The sequence below is a fragment of the Hirundo rustica genome, chromosome 14, assembly GCF_015227805.2.
Source record: "Hirundo rustica isolate bHirRus1 chromosome 14, bHirRus1.pri.v3, whole genome shotgun sequence".
NCBI lineage: Eukaryota > Metazoa > Chordata > Aves > Passeriformes > Hirundinidae > Hirundo > Hirundo rustica.
The window spans coordinates 15,784,338-15,803,404 of record NC_053463.1 but is presented as its reverse complement, the minus strand read 5'-3'; the positions used below and the strand labels follow the sequence as shown (position 1 = coordinate 15,803,404).

At 54.0% G+C, this 19,067-nt stretch overlaps 2 protein-coding genes across 2 annotated transcripts; both read left to right on the top strand.

Moving 5' to 3' along the window:
• Positions 1-37: 37 nt before the first annotated feature.
• Positions 38-5,748, top strand: LOC120759127 (histidine--tRNA ligase, cytoplasmic-like). The gene is made up of 12 exons (XM_040078101.2): positions 38-235; positions 324-443; positions 772-867; positions 1,630-1,755; positions 1,909-2,016; positions 2,483-2,581; positions 2,889-2,982; positions 3,120-3,247; positions 3,331-3,573; positions 4,281-4,397; positions 4,715-4,861; positions 5,067-5,748. Exons 1-12 carry the CDS (start codon positions 38-40, stop codon positions 5,121-5,123), a joined length of 1,533 nt encoding a protein of 510 aa, XP_039934035.1. The 3' UTR covers positions 5,124-5,748.
• A 64-nt stretch (positions 5,749-5,812) lies between these two features.
• Positions 5,813-18,093, top strand: HARS1 (histidyl-tRNA synthetase 1). The gene is made up of 13 exons (XM_040078102.2): positions 5,813-5,925; positions 6,598-6,687; positions 8,333-8,452; positions 8,627-8,722; positions 9,450-9,575; positions 11,564-11,671; positions 13,358-13,456; positions 14,508-14,601; positions 14,739-14,866; positions 14,950-15,192; positions 16,326-16,442; positions 16,804-16,950; positions 17,609-18,093. Exons 1-13 carry the CDS (start codon positions 5,848-5,850, stop codon positions 17,666-17,668), a joined length of 1,506 nt encoding a protein of 501 aa, XP_039934036.1. The 5' UTR covers positions 5,813-5,847; the 3' UTR covers positions 17,669-18,093.
• Positions 18,094-19,067: the final 974 nt, after the last annotated feature.

The window sequence follows — 19,067 nt, the reverse complement described above, 5'->3', positions numbered from 1 at the left end:
GTCACGTGCGCGCGCTCCCGGTGTCCCGGTGCCGGCCATGCTGCGCCTCGGGCCCTGCGCCGCCGCCGCCGCCCGCTGCCTACCGGCGGGGCCCCGCCCCGGGCCGCTGTGCCTCGCTGGGAGCCGCGGCAGCTTCGCCCGGTCCCGGCCGCCGGCCGGTGACTGCGAACCCCTGTCCCGGCAGGTGGGGGCGGCGGCGGGCGGCGAGCGGGCGCCGGTGCTAAAGACGCCCAAGGTAAAGGCGGGGAGCGAGGTCGGCGCCGGTGGGTACAGGGTGTTCCCCCGCGCCCTTGCCGCTGATGGCCGCTCTCTGTCCCGGGCAGGGCACCCGCGACCACGCACCGGCGCAGGCGGCGCTCCGTGACCGGCTCCTGAGCGCCGTGGTGTCCTGCTTCAAGCGGCACGGGGCGGCCGCCATCGACACCCCCGTGCTGGAGCTGCGGGTGAGGCGCGGCGGGAGCTCCCTTCCCCCGGCTGTGGGGAGGGCCCCCTCTGCTCCCTCCTGTGGGGCTGGAGCGCCCGCTTCCCCCGGGGCTCGGGACGGGTTACGGAGCTCCCTCTGCGAGGGGCATGGCCAGGGGGAGAGGGCAGATGGACATTCAGTCTTGGTTCTCGTTTTGGGGGGGTCGGGGAGGTGGATTCAGGTCTGAGGGGGCTGGAGGGGGCGATGTGCGTAATGCCCGGTTCGTGGGGGCTCAGCTCTGTGCCCCATCTCGGGGGGCCCTGCACCCCAGAGCCACCCCGGTCACCAGCCCCTTTGCCCCTCCCCAGGAGACGCTGATTGGGAAGTATGGGGAGGGCACGAAGCTCATCTACGAGCTGCAGGACCAGGGAGGGGAGCTGCTGGCCCTGCGCTATGACCTCACTGTATCCTGTGCTCTAAGGGGATGGTGGCCGACCAAGGTGGTGGCCACCGCTGCCTTGAGGGATCGCTCTTAGCCTGGCCTGCCTGCAGGTCCCACTGCGGTGATGGCAGCCCCCTTGGCCATCCCAGCTGCTGTGGCTGCCATTGTCATGACTCCACACCATCCCTCACAGCAAAGTGCCTTCCTGCTGTGGACATGCGCCAGTATGCTCCACTGTGCTGGTTTTATCTCCTCCCAGTTACAGTCCCCACCTCTGCTGTGCCCATCCCACCTTGCTAGTGCCACCTGGAAAGGTGTTTGCTACTGGTGTCCATCCCAGGCCTTCTCAACCTCCACATCTCAACAAAATCTCTTTCCTTCAATGTCCATATAGCTGTGCAATGCAGTGAATTCCCCCCCTGCTCACACAGTGAGTGGGTGGAACGATGAGAGAGGGTCTATGTGCATGTGATGTTGTCACAGTGCGGGTCTGGAGGAGGAAATGGAGCCGTGCCAGCACTGAAGGAGATGAGGTGGTTCATTGTACTTATCCTCAGCTTGGGGGATGGTCACCCCAGAGGTTACAGAGTTGTAGAATCATCATAAAATGATTCAGAGGTATAGAATCATCATGCCCCTGCACAGGACACCTCAAGAATCTCACCATGATTGTGAAAAAATTGGGAAGGGGCAGGTAAAGGGAAGGGGTGATGGGAGGCTTTGAGGTTCAGCTTCTACAGGGCTGGGGATCTCCACGTTGCCGTCCTTAACTCCTCGGGCCCAGGTGCCCTTTGCTCGCTACCTGGCAATGAACAAGATCACCAACATGAAGCGCTACCACGTCGCCAAGGTGTACAGGAGGGACAACCCGGCCACAACGCGGGGCCGCTACCGCGAGTTCTACCAGTGCGTGAGTGTTGTGGTGGCCAGAGCTGCCGCCAAGGCCACAAGGCCAGGAGGGTTTTCCTGGCTGGAGTGCCTCCAGCTGCTGCAGAGCACAGGGTGTGCCTGGCTAAGGCCCCTTGGCTCTGCCAGGAGCTCCCATCACTTCTTCTGCCCCCAGGACTTTGACATCGCCGGGCAGTTTGACCCGATGATTCCCGATGCTGAGTGCCTGAAGATCGTGCACGAGATCCTGACTGACCTGCAGCTCGGGGACTTTGTCATCAAGGTGAGGCTGGGTGGGTTCTCTGTGCCACGGTGGGAAGCAGTGGTCATTGTTCCTGTGGTTTTACACAGGAGTAAAACCATTGTTCTGTGGTTTTACACTTTTACCCGCTGTAAGGCCTGACCCAGAAGTTCATTACACCTCTCTGCCTCCTCATGGTGTGTATGCAGAGGCTGGACCTTAACTTGGGCACGCCTTGAGCTGGGAATAGCAGGAGTTCTCCTGAGGCTCCAGTCAGCAGAGTTCTCTCCAGGACTGACCACAGTTTTCAGCAGAATTCCAGCAGCTGACTAGATCAACAGAGTCAAAGGATGGTTTTTATACCTCTACAACTCCCCTTCCCATGGAATTTGGGTGCTGGGGAAAAGGCAAGAGGAAATGCCAATAGCTGCAGTTTCACACACACTAGGAAAAAAGGGATGACAATCAGGGGGTGCCCGTAAGGTAAACGTGCCTCTCCCTCTCCCAGGTCAATGACCGTCGGATTTTGAATGGTGTGTTTGCCATCTGTGGTGTTCCAGAGAGCAAGTTCATACCTGCCTGCTGCACTGTGGACAAGCTGGACAAGGTCAGCACTGCGCTCATGGGGAGACACTTGTGGACGTGGGATGGATGTCTTAGGCTGAGCAGTGTTCTGGCTGTTCTTGTAGTGAAGGCTTTCACAACAGCTAAGACGGTGTCTGTAAAGGATTTGAGGAGTTCTTGGGCCTGGTTAAGAATAAAGCCTAGTTTGTGAAAAATTCCTGTGAGAGAGAGAGGCGTGATTAGTGAGATTACTGACCATGGTTCCACACAAGCTGTGCACATGTGGGCTGATGGAGGCAGTGGGTGAGCAGAACATCCTGCAGGAATTGCTGCCCTTCTCTCCCTGACAGATGCCATGGGAAGAAGTGAGGAGTGAGATGGTGGGAGAGAAGGGGCTCTCTCCCGAGGCTGCGGATCGCATCGGGGAGTATGTCCAGCTCCACGGTGAGCACCACGGGGCCTTGCCCTTGGCCTTGTCCTGGGCTGGGGATGGAAGGTGCAGGGCACACACCCGGCTGGCCGGGGCCACCGTGCCGGGTGCTGCTGCCCTGGCCCACCTGAGGCACGGCTGGTCCCCGCAGGTGGGCTGGACCTGATCGAGCGGCTTCTGCAGGACCCAAAGCTATCCCAGAACAAGCTGGCCAAGGAAGGGCTGGGGGACATGAAGCTGCTGTTTGAGTACCTGACGCTGTTTGGCATCACAGGCAAGGTGAGGAGGTGTGGGGGCAGGAGGGGACGCTGCCCTGGTGGGCCCCGAGCAGCCGGTGACGGGGCCGCCCTTGTGCCCTGCAGATCTCCTTCGACCTGAGCCTGGCGCGGGGCCTGGACTATTACACGGGGGTGATCTTTGAGGCTGTGCTGCTGCAGCAGGAGAACGAGCACGTGGAGGAGGCGGTCAGCGTTGGGAGCGTGGCTGGAGGCGGCCGCTATGACGGGCTGGTGGGGATGTTTGATCCCAAGGGCCGGAAGGTGCCCTGTGTGGGGGTCAGCATTGGGATCGAGCGGATCTTCTCCATCCTGGAACAGAGACTGGAGGTAGGTGATGCAGGCAGTGCATTGGGGAAGGCTCTAGGAAGCAAAATATTGTTTATCAGAGGTGTCCAGCTCCGCAGTGCTCAAGAGAAAATAACTTTGGGGGAGAGCGTGGTTCTCGCCATGCGTAAATATCGATGCACAGAAGACAGAGTCCTTTTCTGCAGCCCATCAGGATGCAGGTGTGGGCAGCTAAGGGCAGCATTCCCTAGGAGATGTCAAGGAAATGTTAGAGACAGCCTTGAGCTCTGGGCCTGGCTCTGAGCTTTGTGCCCCAGTCACTTTGTTCTTGTGTTTTGCCTCTGAAGTTTTCTGTCCTGGGGATTCTGAAGCAGTGAACTTGGTAACAGCTGTGAACTCACTCTAAAAAAAACCCCAGGGAAGCCTCTGTGGAGATCCATCATTCTGTGTTTGGTTCCAAGCCTGTGATTCCTAGCAAGTGAAGCTGAGGCAATGTGTTTGTACCTGAAGAATCAAAGGACACATTGGAAAGCTGTCCTAGTCCCATCCAGGAGGTTGGCCAGGGTCCCCTAGGAACAGCAGCACGCAGTTAAGTAGTGTGACACAATGCGGAATCTCTGGGGGGCTCATTAAAGGTGCCCAGGTTGTCACTCACTGAGTTAAGGTCTGGAGATAGATGAGGTGAGGTGTTGTGGGCTGCAGATTCCCACGGAGTCACTCCCATGAGTGGCCCATGTCTGTCCCTTCAGGCTTCTGGGGAGAAACTTCGAACAACTGAGACGCAAGTGCTGGTGGCTACACCACAGAAACACCTGCTTGCTGCCAGAATGAAGCTCATCTCCGAGCTGTGGGATGCAGGGATCAAGGTAAAGGAATGACTTGGGCTTGGCAGTGTCACAGGTGAGGGAGGGAGATCCTGAAGGGAGCTGTAGCACAGCAAGACCAACTCCATTAGTTGTGTGTCTCTCCAAGATCCAAGATCTGTGCCTGTCTTGAGATCACAGAACTGTTCAGGTTGAAAAAGACCTCCAAGATCAAGTCCAACCTTTTAGATCTAGGCAGGCAGAGAAGAACAGCCCAGAGCAGTAAAGCGATTGCTGCAGGGTTGGGTATTGGTGCTTTAACTGCAGTATTCATCAGAGCAAAGCTGGGTTAGTGATTCACCCTTCCCACTCCCTCCTAGGCAGAGATGCTGTACAAGAAAGATCCTAAATTGCTGAAGCAGCTGCAGTATTGTGAGGCCACAGGGATCCCCCTTGCTGCCATTGTGGGAGAGCAGGAGCTGGCAGATGGAGTTGTGAAGCTGCGAGATGTTGCAACAAGAGAGGAGGTGAGAATGCCCTTTTACACCAGGTTTTAAAGTACTTCCAAACTCGAGAGCACCGAAGAGCTCTGGATTTTCCCTCAGCATTCCTTTGAGAGGCCATAGCACGGATCTATTAGGTGACTCCAGAAAACCAGTCACAAACTGCACTGGTATCCTCACTTAGTCCTTACAAGTGCCCTTCTCTAATGCTGCTCTGTTTGCTTTGTAGGTTGATATCCCCAGAGAAAAGCTTATTGATGAGATCAGGAGGAGGCTGGAGCCCTGAGGGCTTCTGTGGCTCGAGCTGCTTGGCTGAAGTGCTGCACAACTGGAGCCCTCCTGCAGCGCCCTCAGCCATTCACTGCCCGCTGCGGTCTGGGTAACATCCACTCACCTACGGCTCATTGCCTGGGCTAAGGCACTGAGAACAGAGGAGTAAGAGGGTTTTAAAAGCTATGGACAGTGCAGTCACCAGGTTAACCTGGTTAGCTTCTCTGAAGGTCAAGTTTGTGTGTTCCTAGTACTGCAGCCCCTCTACCTACTACAGCCATTTCCATCACTCTAGGTGGTGCTGGCACTGATGGATGTGGTGCAGCTCAAGCAGGATCAGGTGGAATTCCAGATTTGGGCGGGGGGATCCGTGGTGCGTTGGGCACCTGCCAGCTCAGGCCGTGGGGCGAGGGGGGCGGTGGAAGCGCACCCCGGCCCCGTTTGGGCTGCGGGGGCCGCTCCCGACCCGCAGCCGGGCGCTGCCGGCGGGCGCCGAGCTGCGGGACCGCCCGGGAGGAAGCACGTGTCCCGTCACCGAGGGACACAACGAGCGGCTGGAGCAGCTGCGCAGGCTGCGGCGCGCGTGGAAAAAGCTGTATTTTTATAAATTAAACAAAACCCTCCCCCAATAATAAACCCGAACCGCGCCCTCCGCCTTTTCCTTCCCGGCGGCGGCGGCGCTGCGCGTGCGCGGCGGCCGCGCGGGAGTTGCGCGTGCGCGGCGCGGGCACGGCCTCGCCATGGCGGAGGAGGCGGCGGTGCGGGCCCAGGCGGAGACCGTGAGGAGGCTCAAACAGGACAAGGCCGATCCTGACGAGGTGCGGGGGCTCCGGTGTTCTGGGAATGGGGTGCCGGGAGCAGCAGTTACGAGTGGGAGCGGCGCGGTGGGAGAGGCGGGGAAGGAGAACCGGGGCGCCGGCGGTGTTGGGATGGGGAAGGGCGGCGTGGGGGCAGCGGTGCCGGGCGGTGTGTGGGGAACCGGGAGTGCTGGTGTAGAGGTTACCGCGCTAGGGCTGGCGGCTTTGGGAAGTGAGGTGTCGGGAAGGATGGCAGTGCAGGGCTGAAGGTGCAGGGGAGACTCGTGGTGAGAACCGGTGATGCGGGTGCTAGATTGAAGGGAAGGATGCATGGGAGAGTCAGGATTGGGAGGAGGATGCTGGAAACCCCTTGTGCCGGTGCACGTAGCAGGAGCTGGTGGCGGTGGGGATAGGAATGGGGAGATAGCTGTGGATGGCAGTGGAGGTCGTGGGAGTCAGGGAACGGTGGGGGTGTTTGCGTTGCTGGGATAGGAGAGCTGGTATGAGAAATGGGAAGTACTGGAGAGGGGCAGGGAATGTCACTATGGTTGCCGAGAAACTGGGAATAGTGGGTATATTGAGGTTGTGGAGTCAGGTGCACTAGGAATGCTGAGGTTGAAGGTGCTGGGGAAGCCAGTGGGCTGGGGCTGTTGAGTGGTCTTATCCCCAGCTCCTTCCTTGTTCCATTCCCAGATTGCAAAGGAAGTGGCAAAGCTGCTCAATATGAAGGCACAGCTGGGGGCAGATGAGGGGAAACAGAAGTTTGTGCTCAAGACCCCGAAGGTAACTCCCCACAGCGCACTCCTGTGCCCCTCTGTGTGCGTGTTCTTCCCGCATACACCCACCCAGCACCCCCCACACATCCGTGGGCAGGAGTCCAGCACGGCCGCACCTGTCTTTGTTCACATTTTTGTTTCCACTTTCGGTTTTAGCAGCAACGGGCAGAGGAATGAAAGCATCCCCTGACAGCATTCAACCCAGATACCCACCATCTTAGAGACTTCTGGGTGCTTCTGTGACATTCCAGCCACTGCTGGTGTGGTCAAGAAATTCCCTTCTAATCAAGCTTTTTTTGTATTCCTCATATCTGCCGTTAGTCTGAGGGCCTGAGTAATCCCATTTACTGAACAGGTCTGGCCAGCTGCTGGAATTTCTGTGTCCTTTTGTGGACGGACCCTTCCTTTACAAGTGTTTTTTTAGTCTCCAGACCCCTAAGAATAGTGTCCATGATGCAATTTCTGCTGAAATACTTTGTAACCTGAACATTTCATCACTGGCATATGATCAGAGACCACCTGCTTCCATACTGTGGTGTGGAAGCAGTTATGAATATATTCACAAACCAGGCTATGGTGATGCCACTGACACAGGAAATCATAGAAACATGGAATGGTTTGGGTTGGAGAGACCTTACAGCTCATCTCGTGCCACCCCCTGCCATGGGCAGGGACACCTTCCACTGTCCCAGGTTGTTCCAAGCCCCGTCCAGCCTGCCCTGGGACACTTCTACGGATGGAGCAGCCACAGCTTCTCTGGGCAACCTCACAGGGAAGAATTTATTCCCAGTATTTAAATGTCTCAAAACCATCCATTTGTCCATTTCCTTTATGATGTGTTTTGTTGAATGTAATTGTAGTGTGATGCCTGGAAAGTGGAAGGGTATTTCACTGTTTGAAAGTGTGGAGTAGGGGATTCTGCAGCCCTGTTGAATGCCAGAGAAACTCAGTTGAGTTTCCAGCCCATCTCAGGCTTGCCAGTGGCAGCTGAAGGCCACCTGTGGGTGGGGGTGCTTCCTCCTTCTTAACTGGTTTTATAAAGTGGATGTTGGAGTCTAGCTAATTAACAATGATCTATACATTACTGAGAGCGTAAAGGTGGTCACTGAAATAATTCAGTGATCCTTGACACCAAAGAAATGGAAAGAGTGCATGGCCCTGTGAATCGTAGACAGACATTTTGCAGGTGTTGCATTTTGAAAGATGTTTTTTCTCTATGTTTGGAAATTGCAGAGCTGATGGTTGTTCCACAGTTTCAGAGCATGTCTGTCCTCTGTTTCCACTTTTGGGATGGCTCACTGGGCAGGGGTCTGGCTAATAGGTCTGAATCAGAGTTGAGGACAGGTCCTGGTTGCACTGTCAGGTTCGAAAGCACTGAAGTCTGACTGCTGGATCTGCTTTATCTCCTTTGTTTCCTGTACTGTGAAACTCCTGGCTTAGTTTTCGCTCTGCAGACCATGGCAGACTCTGTCTGAGCTGTGTCCTGATGTTTTCCAATGTTTTTAGTGCTGTTTACCAATATCTGGTGGCTGGACCTGGTCTCACTGGCTTTGTTAGCAGTATGGCAGCTTCTTTATGTTTCTTCTGGCATCTTTCTTATGTCATACCTCTAACCCAAATTGTCCTTTGCTCTTTTTCTTCCCTCATCCCAGGGGACACGGGATTTTGGGCCCAAGGAAATGGCCATCCGTGAGAGGGCCTTCAAAGCCATCATCTCGTGCTTCAAGCGCCATGGAGCCGAAGTCATCGACACGCCGGTGTTTGAGCTGAAGGTGGGTGAGGACATTGGCTGAGCTGGTGAGGATCCTGCAGCTGAGAGTGTTGAGGGTTGAGTTTCCTTCCTCAGTTCCTAGGCATTCTCCCTTTGTCTCCTTGTTTTCTGTGTGCTCTAGGGCTGATCCCCTGTCACTGAAGATGCTGTTTGTTCGTGTGTTGTTTTGTTGTAGGAGACACTGACAGGGAAATACGGTGAAGACTCGAAACTCATCTATGATCTAAAAGATCAGGGAGGAGAGCTGCTGTCCCTGCGCTACGACCTGACAGTATCCTGCCACAGCTGGTGCTGAGGGGCCTTGGCAGCCCTCCTTTTGGGGCAGTGCTGTCCTGAGGGGGAGGGAGGCCCCAAACTGACAGGGAGAGCATGAGCATGCAGTGTGGTTCTGTGGGTGCAGAACCCTTGCTCTGTTATTTACTGTGCATTGCTTCTGTTTGGTGGAGGAATGCTTAGAATCTTGGAATATCCTGAGTTGGAAGCGACCCCAAGGATCATCGATTCCAGCTCCTGACCCTGCACAGGACACTCCAGCCACGTGCCTGAGAGCGTTCTCCAAATGCTCTTTGAGCTCTGTCAGGCCTGGTGCCATGACCAATTCCTTGGGGAGCCTGTGCCCTACAACGCTCTGGGGGAAGAGCCTTTTCCTAACATCCAGCCTGACCCTCCCCTGACACGGCTTCATGCCCCATGTGTGTGGAAGTAAAGAAGATCTGTACTGAGTGTGGTTTCTCCCAAGAAGCGTTCCTAGACCAGGCTGCTGCAGTATCCAGCCCAGGTGAGACACAGATCCAGCCTAAGGTCCTGCTGGGAGAAGCCTGAAGGGACACTTGATTCAGCATTTGTGGAGACCTCGGGGAGCTGAGATAAGTCCAGATGTCCCTTAGCAGTTCTTTGCCCCAGGGGTGCTGTGTGGGAGACAGTGAGGACCCAGCACTGCCTGTGGCTGATAACTGGGGGGGTGATCCCTTGTTGCCATCCTTAACTCTCTGTCTCAGGTGCCCTTTGCTCGTTACCTGGCAATGAACAAGATCAACAACATCAAGCGCTACCACATTGCCAAGGTGTACAGGAGGGACAACCCGGCCATGACCAGGGGCCGCTACCGCGAGTTCTACCAGTGTGTGAGTTTGGCTGCACAAGGACACTGCTGGGACACGCTGTGGGCTGGGCAGTGCCTGCGGGCACACAGCACTGTCAAAATAACAGCTGTGTCACCCTTCCCTGTGGCTGTGGAAAGCTCTGAAGGATCCATTAATCTTCTCCTCAGTGTGTTCTTATGAGTGTGAAAAACAACTGGAGGGTGGGCGAGTGGGAGTGACGGCTGTGACTCGGTGCTGGTGTGGTGTGGAACTTTGTCATAGAGCCCACAGGTATCACCTCCTTTGCACTGTGTGGGACAGCAGCTCCTTGCTCCATCCCACAGTGCTTGCTGGATGGGTGGTGGGGAGGAATTTCCTCCTGATCCCAAATCTGGCAACGGTTCAGCTCTAGGTGTGTTAGCAGGACATACAAACCTGGCAAAGCAGTAGTATACGCTACTTCCATTCCATGTTTAATCAATTTTAACTTCAAAGGAAGGGAAAACCCAGAGGCCAAATTACGGAACAAGTAACAAAGCAATTTCCTTCATGGCTTTCTCGTGGTAGCCCCAAGGAACAGCTTTGCTCTGCTCTACTGACACAGTCCCCAGGGATTCATATTGCAAACAATTTTTTTTGTTTGAGAATATTCCTACTTCATTATACAGCTCCTGGGATTACCTTCCAGCTTTGGCTTGGTGATTCCTGTTTCCAGATGACTTGGGGTCATGGCCTCCTGTCTCATCTCCTACTCCAAGATCTCCAAGAACTCTTAGGATAGTTAAAAATGGTCTTCTAATATCCAGGTTAAACTTATTTGTATCTGATTGTTTCCTTCTTCTCGTTTAAAGAGTTCAGCTCTTAAAACAGTAACTGTCATCCCTTGATATGTATTCTTCCCCCTTCCCAGGTAAGCATTTGGGAAATGTTTAGCAAAATCTTCCCCTCCTTAAACCATGTAAATCAAACTCTGTTACCTTTGTTACCTTCTCTCCTTGGAGATGTTTGCATTCTTTTCTCAGCCTAGGACCCTTTCCTGCAGCTTTTCTTCAATATAATTCAGCAGCTCCTGTTCGTTTGGTTTTTTTTTTAAGTGAGATTTCATCTGTGCCATTTATGGTGATATCAGCAGTTCCCTGACTTCCTGTACATTCCTGCCCTTCCTCACCCAACTTTCCCAGGGATTGCATCAGCCCTTTTTGTACTCAGCTGATCAGGAATTAACTATGTGATCCCATGTCTTCCTCCAATGCCCCAGTTTATTTTGAGAGCTTGATGAAGCCCTGTGAAATATATCCACGCAATGAAAATTATTCTTGTACTCAAGATCTCACTGAAGAGTTTGCATTTGGGGATTCCTAATCCCCAAAAACAGGGGACAAGGGCTCTCTTGTTACTTCTGTGTTTTATTTCTCTCTGAACACTGATGTTGTTTCCAGCTGTGGGATACCAGCCCATGTTGGGCTTCGGTTCTTCTATGTGCTAGTTCATCTGGTGATCCCTGGTGGGGACCACTCAGGGTTCCTGATTCCTTTTTCTGTCTTAGCAGTTGAAACTCTGATTTTGTTCTCTTGCCTTCCCTAATCATTAACTTGATTGGCATGTGTATTAAAAAAAAATCCTAAGAATCAAGGTGAAACATTTGGCATTTAGCTCATGGCAAATGAGAAGTAGGTTTTTTCCTCCCCTTCCTGATTCCTTTACTCTGTTTATTTACTGCTGCTCCTCCTTTCTGTTGTTTTTTGAGGATCTCTGTTTCGGAGTGTCAAACAGCAACTGCTGAGTCAGGGAAGCAGGTCACAGTGTACAAACTCTTGGAAATGCAGTGGACATGAGAGTCCTGCTGCCTTCCATGGTGGAGGTTCTAACCTACATCCTGTCCCTTCTGGATTGAATCTGTAAGGGACAGTGCTCCCTCACATCCCAGTTCTGCTGGGTTTTGTATACAAACTGCTGTTACCAGTTGAAGCTATTTTTCTGCAGCTGTGCTGTGGTGCTGAATCGCTCACTGCCTGTTCCTCTGCCCCCAGGACTTTGACATTGCCGGGCAGTTTGACCCGATGATTCCCGATGCCGAGTGCCTGAAGATCGTGCACGAGATCCTGACTGACCTGCAGCTCGGGGACTTTGTCATCAAGGTGAGGCTGGGTGGGTTCTCTGTGCCACGGTGGGAAGCAGTGGTCATTGTTCCTGTGGTTTTACACAGGAGAACCTGTCCCCACTCTAAGGCCTGACCCAGAAGTTTCTCCCTCCTCTCTGCCTGGAAGGAAATGTTCTTCCCCTTGTGCTAAGGATTGGACCTCCACTTGGATTTGCTTTGAGCTGGGAATGACAGTTTTTCTGAGGGTGCAGCTGACAGTGTTCTCTCTCGATATGACCATGGTCCCTTGCAAAATTCCAGCAGCTAGCTAGAATGATAGAATGGTGTGGGTTGGAAGAGACCTTAAATATAATCCAGGAGTTCCATTACCCTGCCATAGGCAGGAACACCTTCCACTAGACCAGGTTGCTCCAAGCCCTGTCCAGCCAGGTCCTGAACTCTTGCAGGAGTGGAGGCAGTCACAGCTTCTCTGGACAGCCTGTGCCAGGGCCTCACCATCCCTATAATAAAAAAATTCTTCCTCGTATCTGTCTAAGCAGGTGATCATCATATTCACTGCAGTAAAAAGCTCTGGTCCAGGATTCCTGCCCTTATCCCTGCTCCCGATGTCTCCTTAGCAGGGGCATCTGTTTGGTGTGTGTGGTGTTACCTGCAGACCCCTGCCTTTCTTCCAAGTCGTTTTTGGAGCTGAAGCATTTTCTAGACCAAGAGTTTTGCCCTACTATAGGCTGAGCTTACTATTTGCTTCCAGACACCTCTGTTCCCTTGGGATGGCAGCAGATGGTGCTCAGTGTGTAGGTGAGGCAGCATGGGAAGGGTGCACAGGAGCAGGAGAGCAATGAGTAGGAGTGCTGGATGCACAGGAGTGCAGTGGGATCTATGAGGGACCTGGAGCTGGGCCATTCCTGGGCACTGCAGGCTGGGTGTTGTGTTCCTGTTGCAGCCCCATGAGGCAGGGGCCAGGTACTTCCCCTTGAACCTGCCTGGGGTGAGATGAAGGAACTGGGTGTTTTGGGCAGTGGTGAAAGTGAAGCCTTTGAGGATGAGGACATTTGTGCAGTGGGGAGCAACAGAATAACCTGCCTGTGGTTTTTCTGGTCTCCCAGAAGGCACTTTCTGGTTCGTGTTGATGCTGGAGGATTCCAAATTCCTGTGCAGTTTCTTTGTTTCTGACCAACTGTAGACATTCTCGCTACCCGTGGAAATGCTGAATCCAGCTGAGTCTTTGGCCTTAATTACTTACTCTTACAGAGCATAATTAAGCTACAGGATTCACTATGCTATCATTAAAAAAATAAATCCTCATTGAGGATTTAACATAAGCAGATGTCCCTTTTCTCTTATGCTGATAGTGTAGGGTAATACTCTGAATTCATCTCCTTGGCTGTGGTCTGTTCCTGAGCTGTATTTACTTGTCCACATGAGGGGACTCACAGGCCCTGATGGTTTTTTTTCTCTGTTGAGTGGAGGTGTCTGTGGCTCTAGAAGGAAATGCGATGGCTCTGCCCAGGCTTGGTAGATGTCAGTTGTGCTATTTGGTCTGCTCTGAGGAGCTCATCTCCCCAAGAATAGGAAACAGAAATTACAAATAGCAAAAAAAAACCCTTGACAGACATCTCCTATATTCTCTTCCATGCTTAAAACTACAGGAGAATGAGGCAGGACACTGCTGAAGCATCTGCTTGAGTTCATAATTCCTGATGTGCTGCTCCCTTTCCCCCAGGTCAACGACCGGCGCATCCTTGATGGGATGTTTGCAGTTTGTGGGGTCCCGGACAGCAAATTCCGAACCATCTGCTCCAGTGTGGACAAACTGGATAAGGTATGGGCTGGAGCCCCAGGCTGCATCTGCTGCTGCTGGAGTCTCAGTGAATGAACCATGGTCCATGAGAATTGTCTGGAAAATGCTGATAAGCATTAAGTAAGGGGATACGTGCAGGGCACAGCATTCACATAGGAAGAGTGGATCCTCTGTGTTGTTATCCACTATACCATGAGGTCCTGATAAAGGAAATGTGGGAGGGGAAAAATGCTCTTCATATGCAAGGTTCAATATTCCAAACTTTCACCTGCTCAAGGTGTTGCTGCTTGTGAACCGGGCTCATGAAAACCTGCCCTGAATTAGGCTAGGGCATGTTAGAAACAGCAGCTTGTCTCATCTCATGTGGTCGTGGTTCTTGGTTGAAGGGTGAACTGCCTTTTCCTATGGAGAGGAACACATCATCAGATGGTAGAATGAAGGCAACTGGAGGAATTCTCACTCACAGTCCTGTTAGCAGAGATTCATGGCAGAGGCATGACCAAAGTTTGGATTTTGGGGCTGTGTATGTGTGCAAAAGCAATGGGAAGGGAGCACTGGGCTTTTTCTGATGGGATCATTTCCTTGCGATTTATCTCAGTGCAGCTGGATGTGATCAAGACTCTTCAGGGTCTCTTTAACCCCTGGTTGTCTTTGACCCCTGGTCAGTGGGAGGACCATAAGCATGTTATGCTTACAATGAGTTTTTTCCATTACCCAAGCAAAACCTCACACCTCTCCAGGTGATTCCATGACCAGCAGCATTTTTCTGAGTGGTGTTTATGACTAAGTACCTAACCAGGGAAATCACAGCAGCAAGATGGCTCTCGGACTTGGTGGTTATACAGTGCTGATACTTGATTCTGGCCAGAAATGAAACTAAAAGTATTTTTATAGGGTTGGGATACACACAGGCTGTGCACAGGTACAAGAAATGGGAGTTATGCACACATGACCGTGCTCTGAGAGCTGCTACTTCTCTCATGCACCTTCTAACCATGATGATGAGATTCTGCTGTGCAGAGGAGGGCCTGTGTCCCTGATGCAGTGGCTGATGTCCTTCTCTCCCTGACAGGTGCCATGGGAAGAAGTGAGGAGTGAGATGGTGGGAGAGAAGGGGCTCTCTCCCGAGGCTGCGGATCGCATCGGGGAGTATGTCCAGCTCCACGGTGAGCACCACGGGGCCGTGCCCTTGGCCTTGTCCTGGGCTGGGGATGGAAGGTGCAGGGCACACACCCGGCTGGCCGGGGCCACCGTGCCGGGTGCTGCTGCCCTGGCCCACCTGAGGCACGGCTGGTCCCCGCAGGTGGGCTGGACCTGATCGAGCGGCTTCTGCAGGACCCAAAGCTATCCCAGAACAAGCTGGCCAAGGAAGGGCTGGGGGACATGAAGCTGCTGTTTGAGTACCTGACGCTGTTTGGCATCACAGGCAAGGTGAGGAGGTGTGGGGGCAGGAGGGGACGCTGCCCTGGTGGGCCCCAAGCAGCCGGTGACGGGGCCGCCCTTGTGCCCTGCAGATCTCCTTCGACCTGAGCCTGGCGCGGGGCCTGGACTATTACACGGGGGTGATCTTTGAGGCTGTGCTGCTGCAGCAGGAGAACAAGCACGTGGAGGAGGCGGTCAGCGTTGGGAGCGTGGCTGGAGGCGGCCGCTATGACGGGCTGGTGGGGATGTTTGATCCCAAGGGCCGGAAGGTGCCCTGTGTGGGGGTCAGCATTGGGATCGAGCGGATCTTCTCCATCCTGGAACAGAGACTGGAGGTAGGTGTCTTTGGTGCTCACCTAAGCGTGGTTAATCCCCCACTCCAGCAGATGCTGAGGTGAGTGTTCCTTGCCCCAGCATTTGGAGAAGCCAGCCAGGCCTCTGCTGTGCTCTGCACCACGAGTCAGAACCAGGATATAACCTCCAGTTCTCTCTGGCCTGGCAGATGATATCTGGGGCTCCCACTGAAGACAAGAGCTTTCTTTCCACAGCCCTCAGACAGGGGTTCTCCAGCTGCAGCTGGAGGGGGCTGTTTAATCCTCAGCAGGGGCAGGTACCTTAGTGTTCCCCACAGTATTAGGCATCCATGTGAGCCCATCCTCCTTGGTGAGGCAGCGCTGTTCTGCAAGGGAGGCAGCATGCTGCCTGACCTGTCCATTTGTCCTGCCTGTAGCACTACAGAGACCAGACAGGGATCACATGTTCCAGGGCAGAAACTGCAGAATCTCCCTCTAGGGGCTTCTCAGATAACTTTTTCCTCTTCCCCTTCCTCAAAGTTGTACTGTTCTCCATCCCAATAAGTCTTTGTAAGCTCCCAAAATGCAGTTACATGTTCCCCTCCCCCAGAAGTCTGGTGTTGGTTCTCTCTTGGAAGCCAGACACAACTGGAATTTCTAAATAGAAACTGAATTCCTCCCCCACCACCTCCAGTCCTGGCCAGGTTTGTTCCTTTGCAGGTGACCTTTTAAAGGCTTCTCCCTTCAGCAAGGCAGCAGGGAAATGCCACATGGAGTATCCAACATCTGCCACAGGGGGTGGTGGAGCATTCAGCTTGCTGCTGTTTAACCCATACTTAGAACCTCAGCTGTAGAGCAGGCAGCTGCCTTTGTCTACATTCTCCTGGGTGTGTTGCTTCTGAGCTGCTTGGAGCAGATGTTTAGGAGGCCCTTGGGTGTGGAGAAACCTGAGGGAGGCTGTGTTAAGCACACATCATGGAAAATTGATTCCGCTTTAGGATGGGATCTGTGGGATCTCTCTGACTCTTAATTAATGCTGTTGATCCCTCTAGCCAAGTCCTCTTCACTGCTAGATTGATGGAGCTAAGTGGTTCATCAGTGGAGACATCCTGCTGATAGAATCTCAGGTGTCTTGGTATGTCTGTGGCATCTTTTGGGTCTTGTCCCCTCTTTAGGCCTCTGAGGAAAAGATCAGGACAACGGAGACACAGGTGCTGGTGGCCTCTGCCCAAAAGAAGCTCCTTGAAGAGCGACTGAAGCTCATCTCTGAACTGTGGGATGCTGGAATCAAGGTATGACTGGGCGATGGGAAAGTCAAGAGCTGCCTGGTTCTCTTTCTGTCCGGGAATGGACCAGATCTTGCTTTGCTTTGGGAAGGAGTTACATGGAGCAGGTGGGGACAGACTGAGTTCCTGAATGGAGCCTTCCTCTCCTCAGTGTCCCAAATCATGGGTGCTACAGGAAGGGCTGGGCAGCAGGACTTAGTTAACCCTATAACTGCAAGGCCTTGTTGAACCTGGTTCCCAGCCTTCTCCATGAGCCCCTCCTGTCCTCACCACACAACCTCACACTCACCAGACTGGCCCAGCAGTGCCTAGTTGAAGAGGTGCAGTGATCCCAGTTTCATAATGGTGTGCTCTGGCTTTCTCCTAGGCAGAGATGCTGTACAAGAAGAACCCCAAGCTGCTGAATCAGCTGCAGTACTGCGAGGACACAGGCATCCCTCTTGTCGCCATTGTGGGTGAGCAGGAGCTCAAAGATGGAGTGGTCAAGCTGCGGATTGTGGCAACCAGGGAGGAGGTACGGCCTGTGGCATGGTGGGGATGGCTCAGTGACCTTTCAGCCCAGCTCAAACCAGCCCTCCAGACCCAGTAGTGTTTCTAACAACTTCTGTTACACCCCATATTCCAGCCACATGCAGCTTCCTGGGGTCACGAAGTGCAGTTGTCTCTGGCTCCAGAGAGTTTCCTATCACGTGGCCTCCTTGAACTCCTCAGTTCAGGAGCCTGGAGCATGGAGGGGTGATTCAGTGGTGCTCTTGGAATGAGTGAGACTGAACAGAACATAGTTAGCTTTGAACTGCAGGGCTGCTCTGTGCCTTTTATCTCAGGGCAGATTCCCAAAACAGGCAGCACTGGAATCAGTGCATAGATCAGGGTAAGATCACTGCATAGATTGCCTAGATCAGTAGCTTTGGGAGCAATAGGAAAGTAAGGAATAGGAAATAGGAAAGGGAGAGGATCATTCTCACAACCATTATTCAGGAGAGGGCTTATTGGGGTTGCTGGCACGTTCCTGCTCTTACAGGTTCAGCTCTGTGGCTGCTGCAGCCCACTCGTTCCCTGTAAAGAGACTGGTGACACCTTGGTGTGACCTTCTGAGACACAGAGCCACAACTGTGGTGATTTGTCAAGCTGCTGGAGTTGTATTGAAGCAACTTTTTGCTTCCCCTGTGTAGGTCAATGTTCGCAGGGAGAGCCTGGTGGAAGAGATCAGGATACGAACGAGTCAGTGCTAACCCCTTTGGACGCTGGATTCCAGCTGACAGATTTCCTGTAAATGCCTTCACCAGGCTGTGCAGCAGTGGGTGGGGTGTTTGGGTGACTTTGAAAGCTGTATTTATTCTTGTCTTACGCCCTTCCTTCCCCGGTGGGAGCCAAGAAGTTGCACAGACTCCTGGTCCATGCCCTGGCCCTTGAGAATGTTGCTGGAAAGATGTTGAGGAAATGGCTCTGGCAGATGCTGGCCACACGTCTGCCACAACGACCCATGGAGCCCCATGCTGGCAGCAGATCCTGGGGGTTTGGCTGCAGCTTCTTGTTCCCGTCGCTTTGAATAACCATCCCAGCCTGTCTCACTGCTCTGGCTGCAGGGGGGTGACCTTATCCCCAGCAAAATGTAATGGCACTGCTCCCAGAAACATAATAAATCTGTCTGTCCCTTGCTGTGACTCCTGTCTCTCTTTGCTGCTCAGGGCAGGGATTTGTTCACCTGCCTTGTTAAGCCAGAGCTGTTCTTTAAAGGTCATTGTCGATGTTTCTGCCTGTGATGTTTCCTTCTCCCTCTGGATGCCCCTGGTGCTGCCAACCCCTGTGACAGGTGCAGAGCTGAGCCCCCGCAGCTGGGTGGAGCTCCATGAACGGCCTCGACTCACGGGTGTGACAGAGCCCCCAGTCTCCTCTGGGTGGCTCAGGGTGCCCCCCGCCCCCTTCACCGCTGAGCCACACATTTTGCCTGATGTCCCCAAACCAGGTACGTTTTTAAACCCGTAGCTCTCTAAACAAGGGGTAGACATGAATAAAGAAACAGTACACCTTTTCTGTGCATAAAAGGGCAAGACAAGACAGAGGAGGGGCAGGGGAAGCAAGGTAAGAAAGGAATAGGAAAAGGTAGAACAGGGAGGCAGAGGCAGAACAGGGCAAGGGAGGGGTAGGCAAGGCCTCACTTGTCGTACCTTGCCCTCCCCTCCCGTGCCCCGTGCGCCGACGGGAGCTCCGCGAAGGGTTCTAAGGGGGCCGTTCTAAAAGGGCCGTGGCCATGGCGCCGCCGCTCCCGCGTCCGCTCCGCCGCACTGGCGGCGACGCGTCCCTCTGCACCCTATTTATACCCTCCTGCCAGCAGGGCGCGACTGGCCCAGCCAATCACAGCCCGAGGGCATGCCCGCCCCAGCCAATCCCGGCCCGCCTGTTCCCGCCCCGCTCATCGCCCCGAGCCCCGCTCTCCCCTCAGGCTCTGCTCTCGCCGCCGCCGCTCCAGGGGCCGGTCGCACCCGCTCCCCGCCGTTCCCCGGGGAGAACTCCCGGCCGGGACCTGAACGGGGTGTCCCCGCCGGCCCTTCCCGGGCCCCAGAAGCACTTGCTGCGGGCTGCCGCAGGCGAACCGGGGGCGGGGCCGGGCTGAGGGCCCGGGCCGCGACC